The sequence below is a fragment of the Nuphar pumila genome, chromosome 10 (assembly GCF_984573655.1).
Source record: "Nuphar pumila chromosome 10, dmNupPumi1.hap1.1, whole genome shotgun sequence".
Classification (NCBI taxonomy): Eukaryota; Viridiplantae; Streptophyta; class Magnoliopsida; order Nymphaeales; family Nymphaeaceae; genus Nuphar; species Nuphar pumila.
Genome location: NC_143258.1, coordinates 102,705,551 through 102,725,044, shown reverse-complemented (window position 1 = coordinate 102,725,044; position 19,494 = coordinate 102,705,551). Strand labels below are relative to the sequence as shown.

At 38.4% G+C, this 19,494-nt stretch overlaps 1 protein-coding gene across 3 annotated transcripts in view; it reads right to left on the bottom strand.

The window, feature by feature from the left end:
- Window positions 1-727: 727 nt before the first annotated feature.
- The window catches only part of LOC149827676 (protein ALWAYS EARLY 3-like), a 54,672-nt gene continuing 35,905 nt past the window's right edge, over window positions 728-19,494 (bottom strand). For 2 of the 3 annotated variants that reach the window (XM_090019552.1, XM_090019554.1), the window contains 11 exons: window positions 9,123-9,406; window positions 8,953-9,003; window positions 7,139-7,489; window positions 6,886-7,064; window positions 6,400-6,679; window positions 4,406-4,651; window positions 4,160-4,324; window positions 3,438-3,575; window positions 3,111-3,314; window positions 2,438-2,737; window positions 1,741-2,050 (listed from right to left, as the gene is read on the bottom strand). In XM_090019552.1, the coding sequence (XP_089875678.1) occupies window positions 1,847-2,050; window positions 2,438-2,737; window positions 3,111-3,314; window positions 3,438-3,575; window positions 4,160-4,324; window positions 4,406-4,651; window positions 6,400-6,679; window positions 6,886-7,064; window positions 7,139-7,489; window positions 8,953-9,003; window positions 9,123-9,406 (2,402 nt within the window). In that variant the 3' untranslated portion in view covers window positions 1,741-1,846. Of the gene's footprint in view, window positions 863-1,740; window positions 2,051-2,437; window positions 2,738-3,110; window positions 3,315-3,437; window positions 3,576-4,159; window positions 4,325-4,405; window positions 4,652-6,399; window positions 6,680-6,885; window positions 7,065-7,138; window positions 7,490-8,952; window positions 9,004-9,122; window positions 9,407-19,494 lie in introns of those variants that run through there. The other variant, XM_090019553.1, reaches the window with a different exon arrangement.

The window sequence follows — 19,494 nt, the reverse complement described above, 5'->3', positions numbered from 1 at the left end:
GTACCATATCCGGATCCGAACTATTTTCTGGTCAAAATTCCTTATTATTTTATATATTTTTAGGAAATAATAGTTCGTTCAAACCAACCAATTGACATCCATCTTGGGGACTCCCAAGCATTATTCTTTCTCATGAAAGATGAACTCCAATTAATTTCCTTATTAAAATGAAAATAACATGGTGATGCAAGAGAAGGGAAGATTTTCAGCATGGCAGTTGGTCTTTAATGAAGGCTAAGGAATTCTGTTAAACCAAACGTCACCTCCAAGTGGCGTTTGTTGCTTTGGTAGTTATGTTTCTCACCTACATCTTGATTGGAGGACAAGCATTAACATGAACAATCCTAAAAGATTTAATATGGGGCCACTAGCAAGTTCAAGCTAAAAACAAGCTTGATCCTACCTTGCTGCCATGTGTACTTAATAAAAAATTGAATATCTAGAAAATATGTCAAATAAATAGAAAATTAATATCCCAATAAAATCACAACAAATTAATTCCATTATATCACAAAATTTTTTTTTTGAGAGGAAAGTCGAAAGAATTAAATTGCAGTAAAAGACCTTATAGAGAACAGGGGGATGAGGTATCCGGCCCCTGCTAAACAAAAACAGCAAAGTAAACAGGGGAGAACAGAACGAACTGCTTGAATTGATTTCATTAGATCAGATTGGATGGATAGTAAAACGTTCTCGAGCGAGGATGCTTTCTCTTCAAAAACCTTGATATTTCTTTCTTCCCAAACTCGCCACCATGCCCAGCAGACCCACCACTTCCAAATGCATCGTAGATCAGGTCCCTAAAGCAAGAGGCTGGGTCGACTTGCACTACTAAGTCCAGCCATGCAAATATGAAAAGAACCTGAGAAGAGCAAAACCAGAGCAGATGAGGGGCCGTTTCGAGGTTAACCTGACACATTGGACACCTGCAAGCTACACTGAAGCCGATCTTGCGTGTTGATGATGTTCCCGATTGTGTCCACAGGCCTAACGGGCAGGCTGTGGCCAGGGTTTTTCCAACGGGCTGGCCCAAACCGGGATTCTGGCCGTTGACCGGGCTGGCCCAGTCAGCCTGATCCATTAGCGGGCTGGGCCGGCACATTGCCCAAACACTTCTTAGCCCGTATCAGGAGGTCAAAAGTCAAAACCATAGTGGTGGTTTCACTACGTTAAATTGAAAATAAATAAATAAATCTCTTGCTTGGCTATGTTTGGAAGTCCGTAGTTGGTGTGTTGGAGGTGATTGACGGAATTAGGGGTGTCAATGGGTTAGTTTTGGTTCAGACCCAGGTGAAACCAGACCCAGACCATCCCCAATAAAATAATATTTTTTAATCTTTTTTACATTGAAAAATTAGGAGTTGGGCCCAGGTCTGACATGAAATCTCACAAACCATACCGGGCTCCATATATTAATCGGACCCTTTGCTGTTTGGGAGGTTGACCCAGATTCTAATTGGACTTTATTTATTTCGAAACGCTGACCTTACAGGGTTTGGTACGGCCAGGGTTTGGGTCAAACCCGACCCATTGACACCGCTAAACAGAATCCCCAACACCCACCGCTGTTTGGGAGGTTGTATATGACAAGTCCCACAAGACAGGATGGAATTTCTCAGCCCAAATCCAGCCAGAAACCGATGCTCTTGTCATCTCCCTTAACTTCCTTCTCAACTCCTTAGTAATGTTAGAATATGCACAAGCATCACATCCAAACAACTGTTTTTCAAGAAAGATCTCAAAAAAAATAATTTCTATTTATTATTTGCAGCAAGTGTAAACAACATTCGGTAACCAGGATGCTTGAGAAGGAAAAATGCAAATGTGGTGATTACCATTATTTTATTTACATGGTTGTGAGCATCGTACGAAGCGGAATTGTGTGTTGAGTTGGTATAAGTGCTAATATCTGGTTCTTAACTATCCCCATGAACTGCTGAATCTCCCTGTAAGTCACAAGGTTCTGAGAGCAACATGGCTGCAGGCTTGTCACAGCGGTATCCAATATATGGGCGACCTCTTCTGGTGGATACTGTCTCTCTGTACACATCTGCAGATTTAAATGGAGAAAATGGAAGAAAACCAGATGATATTCAGTGAATACATACACTAGACAGAGATGTAGTATAGATGAAGAAATAAATAAACTGGCTAAACCATCTCTAACAGGAAACAATACTTCCCCAGTATGATAATCAGGTTCAAGTAAAAAGATAATTAAATAATTAGATAATTTAGGCGCAATCTACCTTCTTTTCTCTCATCCTTTTTCAGTACATTCTAAATGCTTACACTAAAAAAATCACATTCTAAATATCAAGAGATGTTTTGAAACTAAAAATAAATGGACAGTTTTTTTGTAAAGAACGTGGTTCACATGCAAAGTCAACTATATTTAAGGTGCATGAATTTTGCTAGATTAGATTCTGCAGCTTACCTGGATCATGAGAAAAGCGGCAACACATGATGAAATAAGCTCTGAAGGGAGTTGCACTCTGCTCCCATCAGAAGAATTGCCTCCTGCTGGATCAGTTGTGTTCACTGCGGCCATCCCTGGTGCATTAGAAATCATTTGATCATGATAAGAAGTAGGGCCCAGGAGATTGTCTGCTGCCGGACAGGAAGATCCTACTGCTGTTACACCAGTATCATGCCTTGTTTGTTTATTGTTGACCAACTCTAGCACTTCACCAATTCTGGTTAAAGCATCATCCCCTTTCTTGAGAGAAGACATTGCCTGAATTTGTAGATATATGCACAATGAGATTAACTGATATCTAGACACTGGACCTCAATGACAACTGAATTTGGTTAAAAAAGTTGATGCCTTGGTTGGTAATCGACTCCTGAGACATCAGGCTAGGGCCTGACTTTGGTCCAAAAAAGGGATGGTTGAGGGAGTTCGAGTACAGCCAGTGTTACATGTAAAAACACCATCAAAGCCTTCTGCCTGCCCTATCTGGTTTTTCAGAAATTCTTCTAATTTTTTTCTTAGTTATTTTCAGGTTTCTAATTTTCCTCCTTTTCTGTATCTGCTATCTACAATTCCATATTCCCATGACGGCAACTGAGCACAAATAGGGTTAATTCCAAGTAGTAACTTCCATTACCTGCATAGCAGCATCAACCATTGTCCGTGCTTTCCTTCTGGAGTTATCAATGATTTCCAACACATGAGATCTTGAATCTTCCGCACGAAAAGCATGTTCATCAGAGCTCAAGGAACTGGGCATCTGTCCCATGTTCTTCATCCATACATTAGAACTATCCTGGTAAGTGTTCCGTTGCCTCAAATAATGAAGTGCAGCTGCTACCTGTAATAAATGTGAAATTTAGGACACAACAAAACTCTGGTAAACCGAGTCTCAAAAATTCAAGGCTCAAAGAACAAATACATAAATTATCAATAATGATAATTCGACTCCTCAGTGACTTACTTGCTCATTTGCATCCCTTAATTGTAACAGTACCATAGCATACTGCTTTTGAAAATGCTCTGAATCCCTGATGGACTCATTTTTACGGTTTCCACCAACTTCCTCATTCATGTGCTTCAGCTCTATCAACAAGGCTTCCTAAAAGATTTAAGACATGCAAATCATACTTTTGAAAGAGCAAATTGACAAAAAAAATGATAAAATGGCTTTAAGGCTATAGTCAATCATTCCACTGTTGCAATGGTTAGAATATCCCTTTCATTATGTTTTTTTTTTATGACGAAGGAAAACCCTCACCGAGAACCAGGTCACTTAATGGGACGGCTCCCTGTGAGGTAAAACTACTGCTGAGTTACCTGTGTTATACACAGGACCTGCACAATTAAATCCCAACTGCTAACTTCTAAATCCAAAAAAAACTGTTAACTGCTAGCAGCAGAATGTAGAAAGAGCGGATACCAACTTATTCTTCAGTGGACTGGTATCTCCAATCTACAATGAGGTTATGTGCCACTTATGACGAATAGGTATGGCATAATATGTAAAAAAATGTTTCCCTAGACTAAGGGAAAAAATGTGATTTACATCCAAAATAAATTAAGTAGAACCATGGAAAGATGAAAAAAAGAGTAAGCTGCAAAAGAACAAATCAATGACTTCCTGAAAGTAAGATGTACAGAAACTATACATAAGGTACACAACAAATCATGAATGTGATTGACCTTTTTATCGAGAGCACGTGTTAGTTCAGTAAGTGCCCTTATATCAGCTTCTGTTGACTCTATTTGTGCAAGAGTACAAGGTTGACTGGATATTGCTTGTTGTGCCGCAGAAGAAACTTCATTTGCAGCAGCTTTTGCTTGCATAATCGCATTGATGTTGTCCATCTGCATCAAATGACATATTTTAGGATGAACTGAGTTCTAGAGTTAAAATATTCAAAGGATCTCAAGCAATGAAATACCAACCTTTGCATGTTTTAACAATGTATTCATAGGATGGCTTGGCCCAACAACATGGCAAGCTTCAACAACTGTCAGCCCCAAATTTTTGCTTCCAACATATTTCGCTGCTTCACCCATCTTCCATTCATTTGCCTTAGTGTCCAAATTAGGCTCATGGAAGTCATCTTTGAAACTGTCCATAGCAACACCCTTTCTTCTAAGAGCTTCAGACATATTGCCTGATGGATTCAGTGGCATGCAATCAATATCCTGAGAAAAGAAAAGGAATTCATGTGGGTCTACTGAGAAGAAATGATACAATCTATCAGATGAAACAATTCAATGCGAGAATCACAATGTCTGGAACAGTAGACCATAATCTTTTCTTCTTTTCTTCTTTTCTTCTTTTCTTCTTTTCTTCTTTTCTTCTTTTCTTCTTTTCTTCTTTTCTTTTTCTCACACATGCATGATATTAAATGCCAAATCTAGCAAAAGTAGTTGGTTTAAAAAGCAGAGAATGGGGGGCACAAAAAGTTAAAAATATCATATCCTTGTGATGTCTAAAAGAAGGATAAGAAGGGAAATGCCAAAGGCTATAGGACCTTTCTGGTTAAAGTTAAATGTGCGGAGCACTATGGCACAGTTCCAAGTGCATTCAAGATGCATGAAGCCAAACCAAGCAAAATAATAATAAAATTTCAAGTGAAGTTTATTGTACAAACTTAAGATTTGAAGAGAAACTAAGCATGATTGGCGAACCTGGGGATCAGTGTCCTGCCAGGCCTGATTCATGTTGTTTCTTTGCTTATAACAAGAATTGAATTGTGCATGTAAAAGTACAAAAAAATAGAATCACCAGATTGTGCAAAAAATAGACAAACCCTGTAGTCTAAAAGACTACAATTGATGGCTGGATAGAACCAACAAAGCACTTTGTTCTGCTGTTTTGAGAATGGAATGTGTGTTTAAGAATAGTTTGCTTGTTGATGCATAGCAAAAATCTCTACCCTCATTGAGGCAGAATGTTAGGGCCTTTTATTGCTACAGGAAAAAAGGTAGCTACAATTAAATCTTATAAAATTAGCAACACCTAAACTTTAGTATTTAGTAGAGAACTTCAAATGTTTTTGAGTTATGGCATCCTAATCATCCGAATCAACTTAAGATGAGTCATGGATCAACCAAGATCATCCAGGCCTTTGGCAAGTCATGTTTAGAAGGTATACCATTACTTAGATAAGTCAAAATAAGTAATGAGAAAACCCTGCTGCATCATGGTTAAACAGAGTTTTCAAAGACTTGAAACTCGTGATTTTCTAACCCAAGTTAAATCTGTTCTGCTCAGCCAGCAGACATGCCGCAAGTAACCTGTGTTGTATGGTTCTCGTTAATGCTTTCAGGCAACGGGATTCTCTTGTGGGCTTTGTACAACAAGATCCAATCTCTGGCAACTATGCTAAGGCATTGGAATCTGGCATATGCGCAAAATTGGATCTATATGACTTCAATCTCAAGATTATTTGCTTTTTATATGAAACAGAGAGACCCACAGCATGAACCAGGTTGCAAAAGCCCTGTACCTCCAATTCTAACATCATCTTACCCATGTGATAGACTCCTGGAAACCAAATGTCAGCAGCAGGATGAAACATCTAATCCAAGTGCCACTTTTGTTGCTAGAAGCAGCAAAAGTTCACATTGGCATCATGGAAGCATGCTGGTGGCTACCTTATCAAAGAAAAGCAGTGTTAATAAGACATATGGTTTATACTTCACTCTCACAGGATTCACTGGACCTGTTAGAAATTCATGAGCTAGTTCTCATTTACTACTTGCTGAACTCAGAAAACCCAATTTCTAATGATAGACTTTCAGAGAAAAAGGATGGAGTTCTCACTTATGTCCTTAACATCTACAGTTCAAACAAGGTGTGCCAGAAATTGTGCACAGAAGAGAAAAAAACACACACCAGGAAATTAAATTGTGGGATAAATACTTTCAAGAAAATAGAAGACTACCAGCACGAATTCAACCCCTAATTCACGCCTGTCAAACTGAACTCTGTATCTGTTCTGATCAATAGTTAGTACGCTCCCATCATGAATCTTCCGTGTAATGGGATGACAAGCAATGACACGCTGGCCAACTGTTAGAGGTCGAGCCAGATCGGTAGCTAGTTCACGAACACCAGCTCTCACTTCACCATAATGCTTTCTAACAGATTCACGGTACTGCTCTAGTTTTCCCCTTTCCTCCCGAAGGAACTGTTGAGACAATCGGCGAGGCTTTCCAAGAGAACTGAATTAAGGCAACATGAACAGAATGTTAGAAGCAGAGGCAGCTAAGAAAATATGGCGCAACATAAGGAGCAATTCAATAGGCCTTCAACATATATGTTTAGAGAATAGATCACAAAATAATCAGCCAAAAAAAAAGCAGCCTACCAGTTTGTGAAAAGTAAAGTGCACTGCCAAGATAGGTTAATCAGAAATAAGTGCCTTTACCTCCGTATGACACCCCATTCAACACGAGTTAACCTTGGTACATGTCCAAGGCCAACATGGTTTAAGTACTCCACAAATTCGCTTCGAGAAAACCATGGTAAGTCTATTGCACTGTAAAACCACTCAAAAATGCACCATCTACGAAGTTTTGGGGATGAAAGACAATGAGCAATCTTGTCCTGCAGGAAAAACTTATATCATGCACCAAATTGAGAAACCAAGATCCACAAGTTCCAAGTGCAATATCACTAACCTTCAGATCATCTTGTCTGTCATATATCTGAGGTGAACTTTTATCAAGCCTACCATTAACCAGCCTTCGGTCAACAGCAGCAATACATGCAGCATTGACAGGAGGCCACACCTCCTTTAACAGAGTTGTTTTTGGAAGGTCCATTTTACGCCTACTCCTTTTGGTTGGTGGTTCAACTTGTTTAACAGTGGAAATTTGATCAGCTAATTCAGTCAAATATATCCCACTTCTTTCTAAATCAGAGTTGGAAGAACTTTTCTCAGATGTTTTTACAGGTTTCCCTTGTTTAGCTGATGGAGCTACTTGGCTGGCCCGCTTAGCTTTGCTAATGGACCGTTTTCCTTCTTGAATCTAGCATGTGAAATACATAATTATAAAATATAAGAACCCAATTAAAATAAAGCACATGCAATGTAAAAGAGGCAAGAAACAAATATTTTGAGGAGAAAAAACTACAAAGCAGAGTTTACACTAACAAGAGAAAGCATAAGCAAGCAATGTTTAAAAACCTGGCGAGTGAACTCAGTGACTCAGCCGAATCAACCAGGATCAGCAGTTTACTGGGTCAACCCAGTGAACTGACCCAGAAACTGTCAAGAGTCAAGACTCAGCTGAGTCAAGCCACGACTTGACATTACCAGGTGATTAAATACATACATATATGTATATATGTTATGTATTATATATAAAATATGATATATATATATATATGTGTGTGTGTAATTCTTCATATAAGGTTTTGCATAGGTACACACACATGCAATATATGTAATATAATATATAACATATACAGAGAATACTTATAAATACATGTATATGTTACATACATATAACATATATGATCATAAAACAAAAAGGGATAACAGAACCTGACTGTGTCACCAGGTTGACTTGTCCGAGTTACAAGTCAACCCCAAGTGAGCCAGATCCTGAGTCACTGGGTTTTGAAAAATATAAGCAGGATTGCATGCTAAAGAGCATGTACAAACAGTTAAAGACACGCCAGGACCTACAGAATTAAACTAGCCACAAGTAGCCATTTTGAGTTTCCATGTTAAAAAAGATATTTAATATATGATAGGCCAATTTTAACTTTTTAAGTCAATGACATAATAAAACAAGCTAAAACTACATATGAAGACAATTCTCCAAAACATTTCGGTGGTCTTAAGTCTGCGCAATAGTCTTTTGAGTAGGCAACCTTATGTTCTAACCGTTGTGAAACTATTCAATTATAGCATAAACTCTGAACATCCTTGATTAAATAATTCTAAATTTCTATCGTAGTGAGCAAATTGATGAGTTGTGCTAATATTCCTTCAAACAAAGTCCAGTTTGAGCAGTTATCAGGGAAAACATGATGCACTTTGTTTCACATTCAATAAGGCTACATTGCTCACCCAAGCACAGAAACTACATATGATACCAAACCAAATACCTTTCAAGTCCTGTACAAGTTAGATTTAATTTTCAATATGTGTACAAAATAGAACATTCAAACTGCAATGAAACAAAAGAAAAAAAACAAATTATTCAAACAAAAGAGCTTCCTAAACAAAGTGATTTCATATAAACATTCATATTATAATGAAACAAAAAGGTAGAACCAGTTTGTTCATTTATAACATACAATATAATGCTCAATTTACTTCATGGAATTACAAACCAAGCAAATGAAAAAACAATATGTTAGGGAAATTGTTCCTATGAGAAAAAAATGTAACATCACACTGAATATTATGAGACCTACTGATCGTACCAGAAAAGTACAACAAAAACTTATGCGAAAACAATGTGAAAATAAGTGAAATTACCTCGGATTTCTGAGACTCAGCCACCTGAGCATCACGAAGACTTTCAGTAGGCTACATTTTGAAGGCAAGAACACCATCAGAGATTAATAAGACTATTTCATGGTCAGAAATGGCTATAAAAAGAGAGAAAAGACATGACAAAGAAAATGCTAAAATTAATCCAAACTTACTTTTCCAGTTAATGATTTGTGCTTTGATTTCGACCATGTAATGGTAGATTTATCAAGTCGCTTTGCTGAAGGAATTGGATCAACACCAGGAGACAGAGAATTCATTGATTTAGCATTCCTTGGGGAGACACTTTCAACTTCACATATTGAGGAAGTTCCCTTCTCTTTATTTGATGAGCTTCTAGGTTGATCTTTTTGAATGCTCAAGGAAACAATTTCATGTGTATTGGGCTTGTCAACAACATCAATATTTCCTTTTTCTTCCTTGACTTGCATGGACGATTCTAGTAATGAAATATATATTTTTTCTCTCAGAAATGATTATATCCAAGCAAAATTGAAGCATTCTTTGTAACTCAGATATTAAATCGAACATCTTAAAACTAGAATTTTCGTATAAAACAATCGCTGCAGTGAACATAACTTCCAAGGAGATTACAAAATAACTAGCACTTGCTAGAATGTACAAGCACTTGCTAGAATGTAAATAGTAAAACAATGATGATATTAATAATAATTACAACCGCACTAATGATCCTAAGATTGAAATAAAAGATTTCCCTAACAATGCAACCTTTTCTTTAGTATAAACCAACAGTGAATAAACTAAATGGGCACAAAGATACAAAGTGACAACTGTTTCAAAAGCAACAACACCATTGTTCAGCTAATACAAAAGCCCTTTTCCATTGCAACAGTCCAAAAAGAAGCTAGAACAGCATCCTTGAATGCCTATATTGTTATTGTAGATTGGAAGCCATGATTCCTTTCTTTTTAATCACGAACACAATCCATTTTTGCAAAGAAAATAATTTATTGTCATAAAAGAACATTTTGACACAAATATATTGCATCAATACCATTCTGGTGTTCTAAGAAGCAGTTAGAGGCTTAAGGCAACATGTCTAAAGCAACTATCCACATGGCATGTGCTTCGACTACATCAAAATTCAAAAGTACATAACAATTCAGCCATCAGCCCATCAGCAAAGAGGGCTAAAAAACTCAGCTTTCAAAAGTTTTGCCTTAGAGTTGATTATTAGGTAGGTAATGAGAATCATCTGCCTATCTGTCTACCAAGTTGATCTATTGAACCCTCTGTGTTCACTTCTGCACCAATTTGTTTCATGGAAAAGATTGCAAAAGATAATTTGACAACCCTCTATGTTAATAGCAGGATTGCCTGCATGGCAATTTATATGATGTGTAATGTAGAGAAAAAAAAAAGATACTTGGAAGTGTAAGGAAATGAGGATCTTCCACGAAAGCACAAATGCTCGTAATAGGTGTCTATCGAAGACACTACAATAATAACCCACAAAAGGGCGGGCACAAATGGAAGAACACAAAAAATAAAATAATAAACTTTATTTCATTCACAAGAAATGCATAAAAGCATTATTACATTGGAGAGGGGGATCGCCCCTTATTTATACACAGTGAAAGGATGAGAGAGGAGCTCTAAAGAGCTCCATAGAATGGTTGGAGCTAGTCCAACGGCTCTAATTGTAGCTGTTGGACTAGCTCCAACGGCAACACCAACTAGTCAAGATCTAGTTGGATCTTGACTAGTTTAAGGTCGAGTTCAAATTGAACTAGACAAAAAAAAATATAAAAAGAAATAAAATAAAATAAAATAAAATAAAATAAATATAGAATATTATATATAGTTACATGGATGAGTACACTTTTTAACATGAAGGAGCATAATCCACTAACCAAAGGTCCAGATTATCCAGTGAAGGTACAATGTGCAAGTTGAAGAAGGATGTATATGGACTCAAATAATCATCAAGAGCTTAGTTTGAGAAATTCAGCTTGGCAGTTATCTAGTGTGGTATAAGAGAAGTGTTATCAATCACAACTTTGTGAAAAAAGTGAGAAAATACTTATACTCATTGTTTATGTAGATGATATTGCAATCAAGGTAATGATACAAAGGAAATCTCAAAGCTGAAAAGGTACCTAAACAACATCTTTGATGTAATGGATCTTATGTCACATGGGTACGGGTGCAGGTACTTAGGGTACAACATGGTGGTTTCAAAAATTGCGGGCACGGGGACATGGCTATATATATAAGAATAATGAGAATGATATTTTGGCAAGATTGGAGTGGATGATTTTTTTTTAAATGGAGGGGGAAGTTTTATATTTTATTTTATAAAAGGAAAGGCAAAAGTGGAGTCTCTCTCTCTCTCTCTCTCTCTCTCTCTCTCTCTCTCTCTCTCTCTCTCTCTCTCTCTCTCTCTCTCTCTCTCTCTGAGGTCAAATGACAAAAAAATCAATGTTATTAGGTCATGTTGGGTCAGATAAGGGTTGGACCCGACCAGACCCAACACGCACTTGTGCCATGTCCAGTACCCGTACACGTGTCGGGCCGTGTCGACATGGGTTAGGCCTATGTCACAGGGATTCGGCCAACCAGGTGCCGCACCGGCGTCGACACGACGCGATGCAGGTGCGCGTGCGGGTGTGGCACCCGGTGTGGTCAACCCGGCCTTGGGTGTGGTCAACGTCCCTGCCGGCCTGACGACACAAAGCAGGCGGCGACCCTGCCGCTTGACCGAGAAAATAGAAGAGGTCGAAGTAGAAGGTAGAGAGAAGAGGCAGTACACCTGCAGATTCACCGGCGAAGGGGGAGCCCAGGGACGCCGGTGGCAAGGAACGGCCCAGGCGGGGTCGTCAGGGGGTTTGACAGTGACAAAAAGGAGGCGACGCGGGGTGTCGGGCGATCGTCCAGGATCTCAACAAAGGGGGGCGACGGTGGTGCCGGAGAACCCAGCGAGGTTGAGAGAGTATGGGAGGCAGAGGGAAAGAGAGGCAGTCTCGGAGGATCGCTGGCGGCGGCGATTGCAAACAACAGAGAGAGGGAAAGAGAGCTCGGGGTTTCGGAGGGTCTCGCAGGGGGGCCGCCGGACTGGTGGCAGCGGTGATTGCCGGAGCACGGGGGTCACCGGCGATTCGATCGCCGACGTCAACAGCGAAGGGGATGGAGACGGGCGAGCGAGAGGAGAGAGAAAAGGAGCGAGGGTTTTGCCCTTCGCCTCTCAGCCTGCGTCTTTTAAAAGGCGCAGGCAAACAATCTGAAACCCGGGTCGGGCTCGGATCCGGGTCCGATACGGCAGACCAACATTGGCACGTGTCTGACACGTATCCGACTTTTTTTTCTTTAAACGAGGGCTTTACACATATGCTTGTCTCAAAGATTAAGCCATACATATGTAAGTATGAACTAATTCAGACTATGAAACTGATAATGTTGTTAACTGATAAAACTTTTTGCCGCACCCCCGCACCCAAGGTTTTTGAAAGTGCCGCACCGCCGCACCCGCACCCACACCCATGTGACATAGGGTAAGGCTAATGGTTTTCCATGTCTATGTGACAGAGAATGGAACATAGACCATTGCACTATTTTCAGGGAATAGAAGTGCTCAAAATCAAAAGAAGCAATCCTCTAGTCTCAAAGAAAATTGTATTGAACTTGTTAAGCAAAAATAGAATATTGGGACGCAAGAGTGTTGACACAATAATTGAGCCAAATCATAAGTTGCAACTAGATGACGGTGACAAATTTGAAGACAATGAGAACTATCAAAGGTTAATGAGCAAACTCATGTATTTTACTAATACAAGACGTGATACTGATTATGTTTTGCATGTGGTTAGGCTTTTTATGAATTCTCCCCTCGCGGATATGAATACAATGTATCAAATATTAAGATACTTGAAGCAAAATCAAGAAAAGGGTGTTAGATCATGGGAATTTTAACAAAGAAGATTCAGAACGAGGAGATACGTAAGAAGGTAGGTGTTGCACCCATTGAAAATAAGATGCGAGAGAATCGTTTACGGTGGTTTGGACATATTCGGCGAAGGCCTAATGATGCTCCAGTTAGAAGGTTGGAGAAATGGGAAAATATATTAGTTAAAAGAGGTCGGGGTAGGCCTAGGAAGACTTGGATGGAGATGATAGGAAAGGATATGAATGCTTTGAACCTCACCGAGGACATGGCATTGGATAGAAATGATTGGAGGAAAAGGATTCATGTGGAAGACCCAAAATGAATTTCTTTTTTTGGTTCATATCGCTGACCCCAATTGTTTTGGGATGAAGGCGTAGTTGTTGTTGTTGTTGTATATATGTAGATGTGGATTGGGCATCTTCTCTGGAAGATAAAAAGTCTACCACTGACATTGTACATTCATTGAAGGAAACTAGGGCTGGCCAATGGGTCGGGTACCCAAGGGCTCTTGGGTACCTGGCCTGAATCGGGTCGAGCTCTGGCCTGATTTTAAAGAACCCTTAAATAAGTCGGGTTGAGCCCGACCCGATAAGATATCGGGTCAAGCCCGAGTCAGGCCCTCATAGGTGAGAAAAACATATTATAGTGAGGTTTTAAAGGAGGGGTTCTTCTTTTATAAACAATAGAGAGCTCATACTCTCCTTCACTGATTGATATGGGACTATTTCCCCATACTTATTCTTCACGCATCATACATGGAAACAGAAAAACGACAATTAATGTCCACTCTTTCACACATAAATGCATGGGAAACATACAAAATTTCATTAACACTACCTCCCTCTCATAAATGCCTCTACGTTTTTCTTCTGTTTCTTGAGGTGTAATACAAAAAAGTAAACATTTGGCAGTTGGGGTTTAGTCCAGAGTTACCAGTCGAGGAAGCGGGAGCGGAAAGCGAGACACTTTCAAAAATTTAGGACCACTTAGAAGAAAATTATGAATCGTCTCGAAAGCGACCTAGGAAGCGAACCGGAAGCAAGGGGGAAGCGAAAAAAAATAAAAAAAAATGAAAAAAATGGGGGAAGCGTGGGGGAAGTGCACTTCCCATAAAAGGGAAGCACACTTCCCAAAAAGGGGGACGCTTCCCCACACATTTTGGAAGCGCGACATTTCGCACTTCCGAAGCGCGTATTGGGGAAGCGCGCTTCCCCATACGCCTAGGCGCTTCCAATAACTCTGGTTTAGTCCCATATTGTCTAGGTGAGAAAAAGCTAAGCCTATCCAGCACTATAAATACACTCATTTATTTTCCCTCTCATGTGAGGATTTTGTGGGTTGTATTTGTAAGGAAGTGAGACTTCAACTACGAACAAGAATGTCCACCAATAGATGCAAAATGGGCAAACACAAAAGTGAGCCACAATGGGCACACTCACAAAACCCACAAAGGGCACACACAAAGAAGGCTCTCACAATATAACAAATTAACATTTTATTAATATCCAAGTATGCAAAAAACATACTTAACAATGGGGAGAAGTCCCCTATTTATACACATCAAGAGAGGGAGAAGAGAGAGTAAGGTTGTAAGTATCGTATTGTAACCTGTATCGATCAAGCCCAAAATAAGATACGTATCGTAAAAAATCATAATTTTTTAATAAAAATTCTAAAAAATCAGAAAAAACTAGCAAAAATTCTAAAAAAAATCATGACACGTGAAACAATGATGAATTATACAAAAATACAACCAAAAAATCACATATGAAGCATTTATGTCTCTATGAGCTGCATAAGACATCATCATATATCAACTATCTCACAAAAACAATGCAAAATATTAAATATCTTGCAATTAAGAACATGCTACAAGACTCATACTTTCTTATTATATAAACAAAAATATTATAGAAATAGTTGCACTTGATTTTCCATCGGTTTTCACTCATTATGTGAGTGCCCCATTGCCATGTCGAATCATCTGATGTCATCTTTGTTGGAGTGTGGAGCTTGAATTCTACCTTAATGTAAATCTTTAATTTTCACAGTCCTTGAGTGAAAAAATGTGGAAATGCACTTTTACTTGCACACGGATCAGCCCCCAAATCACTCTCACAAGTCTTGAGGTGCATAAATACCTCTGTAATGACTTCTACACAAATGAGGGAGTCAGACCTCTTGATCATTTTTTAAAACCTAAAACTAAAAAATTATGATTTGACCATTTTTTAAGAGTGCTGACCCTATATATGATACAGCTACGATACACACTCGTATTGTAATACGAGTGCGTATCATATTGATATTTTAAATAGTAATGATATGTATTGTACTATATCGTACGATATGTACAACCTTGAGAGAAAGCATTAAGAGGCAAGAGAGAGAGAGAAAGATCTAGCCGTTAGACTAGATCTAACCAAGGTTGTATGTATCGTGCCTTATCGTATGATACGGTATGATACATATTGTTACTTTTGGAGTTTATAATACGAGTGTGTATCGTACCCGTATTGGGTGTGTCATATGATACACCCCTATATCGTGTTGTATCGTACGATACAGAGTGTATTGTACGATACAGAGCGTATCGTACAATATACCATTGACGCATTTTAAAAAGGCTAAAAATTATTTTTTTTCATTTTAGGTTTTAAATACCTTTTGAAGGCCAACTTGTCCATTTGTCTAGAGGTCATTAGAAGTGCATTTTCATTGTTTTTCACCCAAAGAAGTGGGTTAAGATTAAAAAAATGCATTTTCACTATTTGTCCACTCAAGAAAATGAGTTAAGGTAAAAAAATCTTTATTATGAGTAAAATTGTAGGTTGGATCCACGAAAATTAAAGATTTGTATCGAGGTAGAAATCAGGCTCCACACTCCTCCAACAAAGATGGCATCAGATGATCCGGAATAGCAATGGGGCACTCAAGTAATGAGTGAAAACTTATTGAAAATAGAGTGTAACTACTGTCATAATATTTTTGTTTATGTAGTATGAAAGTATGAGCCTTGTGGCATGTTCTTAATTGTAAGATATTTAATATTTTGTATTGTTCTTGTGAGATAGTTTATGTTTGATGATGTCTTATGCAACTCATAGAGATATAAATGCTTAATATATGATTTTATGGTTGTATTTTGTAAAATTCATCATTATTTGATGTGATATAATTTTTTTAGAAGTTTTACTTTTTTCTGATTTTTTGGATTTTTTTTGAAAATTTTTATTAAAAATTTACGATACAGTGTTACTATTGGCCCGACCGATGCGGGTAACGATACGCTACTTACAACCTTGGATCTAACAGTTAGAAATCTAGCCGTCAGACCTTAGTCAACTCTTGTTGACTAAACTAATTACAAAAAAGAAAAGAATATAAGATACATATTTATATATCCATATATACATATGTATGTGTACACATCCGTATGTATGTATACTATACACACACATATATATAATGTAATTACATATTTTAACAATATTGGCCTGCTCCAACCCGATCTGACAAGTTTCGGCAGGTTTTGGGTATCCATTTGATATCCGAGCCTGACCCGACTATTAACAGGTTGGGCTTTCAGTGGCCCAAAGATTGTGTAGGGTCTGTCGGGCCCTAATAGGGTCCGGATCAGGCCGGGCCGTCCCGATGGCCACCCCTAGGGGAAACCCAGTCAGTTGAAGAAGCAAGAAGCAAACAATTGTTGCTCAGTCTAGTGTTGAGTTGAGACTACTATAGAGCCATGGCACAAGGCATTGAAGAAGGTTTGCAGTTGAAGTATCTACTTATGGAGTTGAAGTTAGAAGTGGAAAGTATTGTGACAATAGGGTTACTGCTCAAATAGCTTTTAATTCTATCTATTATGAGAGACAAAGTGCATTGGTAATGATTATCACCATATAAAGGAAAAAGAAAAAGCCAAACAGTCTCAAATAACGCATGTTTGAATGTTCTCTCAACTAGTTGACATCCTTACAAAGGCAGTAAACAAGACAATACTCCAAAATATCATTGGCAAGTTGGACATGATCAACATTTTCTCTCCAACTTGAGTGGTAATGCTAGAGTGTCACTCTTATCATGGTCTAGGGGCATTTTTGGTCCTTTCAAAGAATGTGCACATGTTATTTTTGTATTCTGTCCTTAGAAGGCAAGAACATAATTAGTGTTGAAGAAGAAGAAAACCATGCCAATTTAGAAGAGTACCAAAAAAAGGAATATCATTGACTCTAATAATCACAGGTTGCATCTATGATAAAGATAATTCTAAAGGTGCAATTGGCTTTAGGGATTACTTTGGATGTTAATTCTTTAGCATAAAACTCTATTTTTTCCCACTTATGGTACCCACACATTTGAAAAGAAGTCGTTCATGGATCCGGACCCGGACCCGGACCCGTATCCATATGCAGTCACGTATCTACACGCAATGTTGTGTTATGTTGTAATATCAGTTGTTCATTAAAGGGTATTTCAGTACCCTAATTTTGTAACCACTTACTAATATATACATTATTGAATAGAGCAGTCATGGTGAACAAGACTTAGTCGTGACCTTCTGCAGCCCCTATTCTCTTCTCTATCATCTTCTTTCTCCTGTGCAGGTAAACCTGGAGTTTCTTCCTTCTAACATGGTATCAGAGCAGCCAAGTCAAAGTTGGGCCAGGAGTTGTCTTTCCAAAAGGAATGCCCAAAGAGATGATCTCAAATCCAAGCCGAGAAAACTGTGAGTTTTACTTTCTGCGTCTTCTTTGAATCAGCGTTTTTCTTGATCTAACTATCAAATCCAGATCTGCTTTCAAATCCAAATCTGCGTCACCTTTGAATCAGCGTCTCCCTTCAATCTATTTCTCTTCTAAACCCAAATCTGTGTCTCTTTGAATCTGTGTTTTCCTTACATCTTTCTTCAAATCAGTGTTTCTCATTTAAATCCAAATCTGGATTTTACAATCTCAGATTTTTTGCATCTCCTAATCAGTGTTTTTCTCCCATCTGCGTCTCTTTTACTTCAGTCGTCTGCGTCTCTTAATTTGCATCTCTTTTACTTCAGTCGTCTGCGTCTCTTAATTTGCATCTCTTTTACTTCAGTCGAGATCTCCTCATTCTTATCCATTCTTGCTCATTTCTGAAATCCTCTCCTTCGAAAATCGGAAACGTTTCTCCGCATTGAAAATACTGATTCTTACCTCTTTATCATTGAAAATACAGAATCGTCCACTGCTGATCTGACTTTATCTGGAATACCTTTGCTTTATATTTATCATCTTTATTATTCCAGATTACAAAATTTTTTTGGAGACTTTTTACTTATTCAACGAGGGATTTTATCAATTTGGAACTGATTCAGTGTAACCACGATCAGATTAGTCATACTCGCTGGTCACGTCAGGATATAATTTTCCTGTTTTTAACTTCTGCAAAAAAAGGCAGAATATTAGAAGTGGTTGATTCTTCCATAGACTGAATCTGATCCAGAAAATTTTCCCTGATCCAAAAATTTTTCCCTCCTTTTAACATCAATTTCTTGTTTTTTTTTTCTCAATGGATTCCTCCTTCTCACAAACAGGTTTTTCTTCTAACTTTCTTAGTCAACTCATTTCTGAGAAGTTAAACAACACCAATTTCTTGACTTGGAAAAGACAGATTGTTCATTTCATAAGGAGCCAAGATCTCTCTAGACATCTGGATGGATCAATTCCAACCCCTCCAGAATTTATTTCTCAAGAAAAGGATGATGATAAAGGGAAATTCTTTACCGTGCTTCTCAGAAATCCGGATTATGTTGCTTGGATGAAGAGAGACCAAGCATTGGTGGCATACATCACCTCAACACTGTCGCAAAAGGTTCTTGTAGCCATTCCTGATGATTGTTCGGCCAGGGAGTTGTGGGACAAGTTACTTCAGACATATTCACAAATATCCGAGGCTAGAGTTGTGTTTCTTAAGCGAGAATTTCAGATGTTAAAGAAAGATTCCATGTCTATTATGGAATACTTGAATAAAATGAAGAGCATTACGGATCAGCTAGCTATCGTGGGATGTGTGGTTAATGATAAAGTACAACAGACTCTAAGCAGGCTAGAGCCAGATTATCATGTTCTGGCAACGTCCTTATTGTGTCTTCCAAAGCTTCCACGGTTCAAAGATCTACGTGCAAAATTACTATAATATGAAATGAATTTGAAGGGTTTTTCTGAAGAAAATTATGTGCACTCAGGGACTCAAGATATACTCACTATAGGACTGATCTATGAAAGAGGAAGAGGAGGTAGTGTTTTTCGAGGCAAAGGTGGACAAGCAAGACATGGTTTTGGGGGTCGTGGACTACTTTCAACACTTAATGATCCTCCCAATCAACAAAGTCAAAGGTCCATTCCTACATGTTTTTTATGTAACAAAAGGGAGCATATTAAAGCAAATTGCTAGTTTAATCCCCAAAATAAAGGAAAATCTTTGCAAACAAAGACTAAGAAAGACTTAGGAGTCTCAAAGGCTGGGGGAGAAGTAAAGGAGTTACTATTGGCAGCACTGGCAGGACTGAATATGAAGGCATTTGGTATGTTAACTTAGGGGCAGCAACCCACGTTTCAGGTGATGCTGATAAACTCCTAAACCTT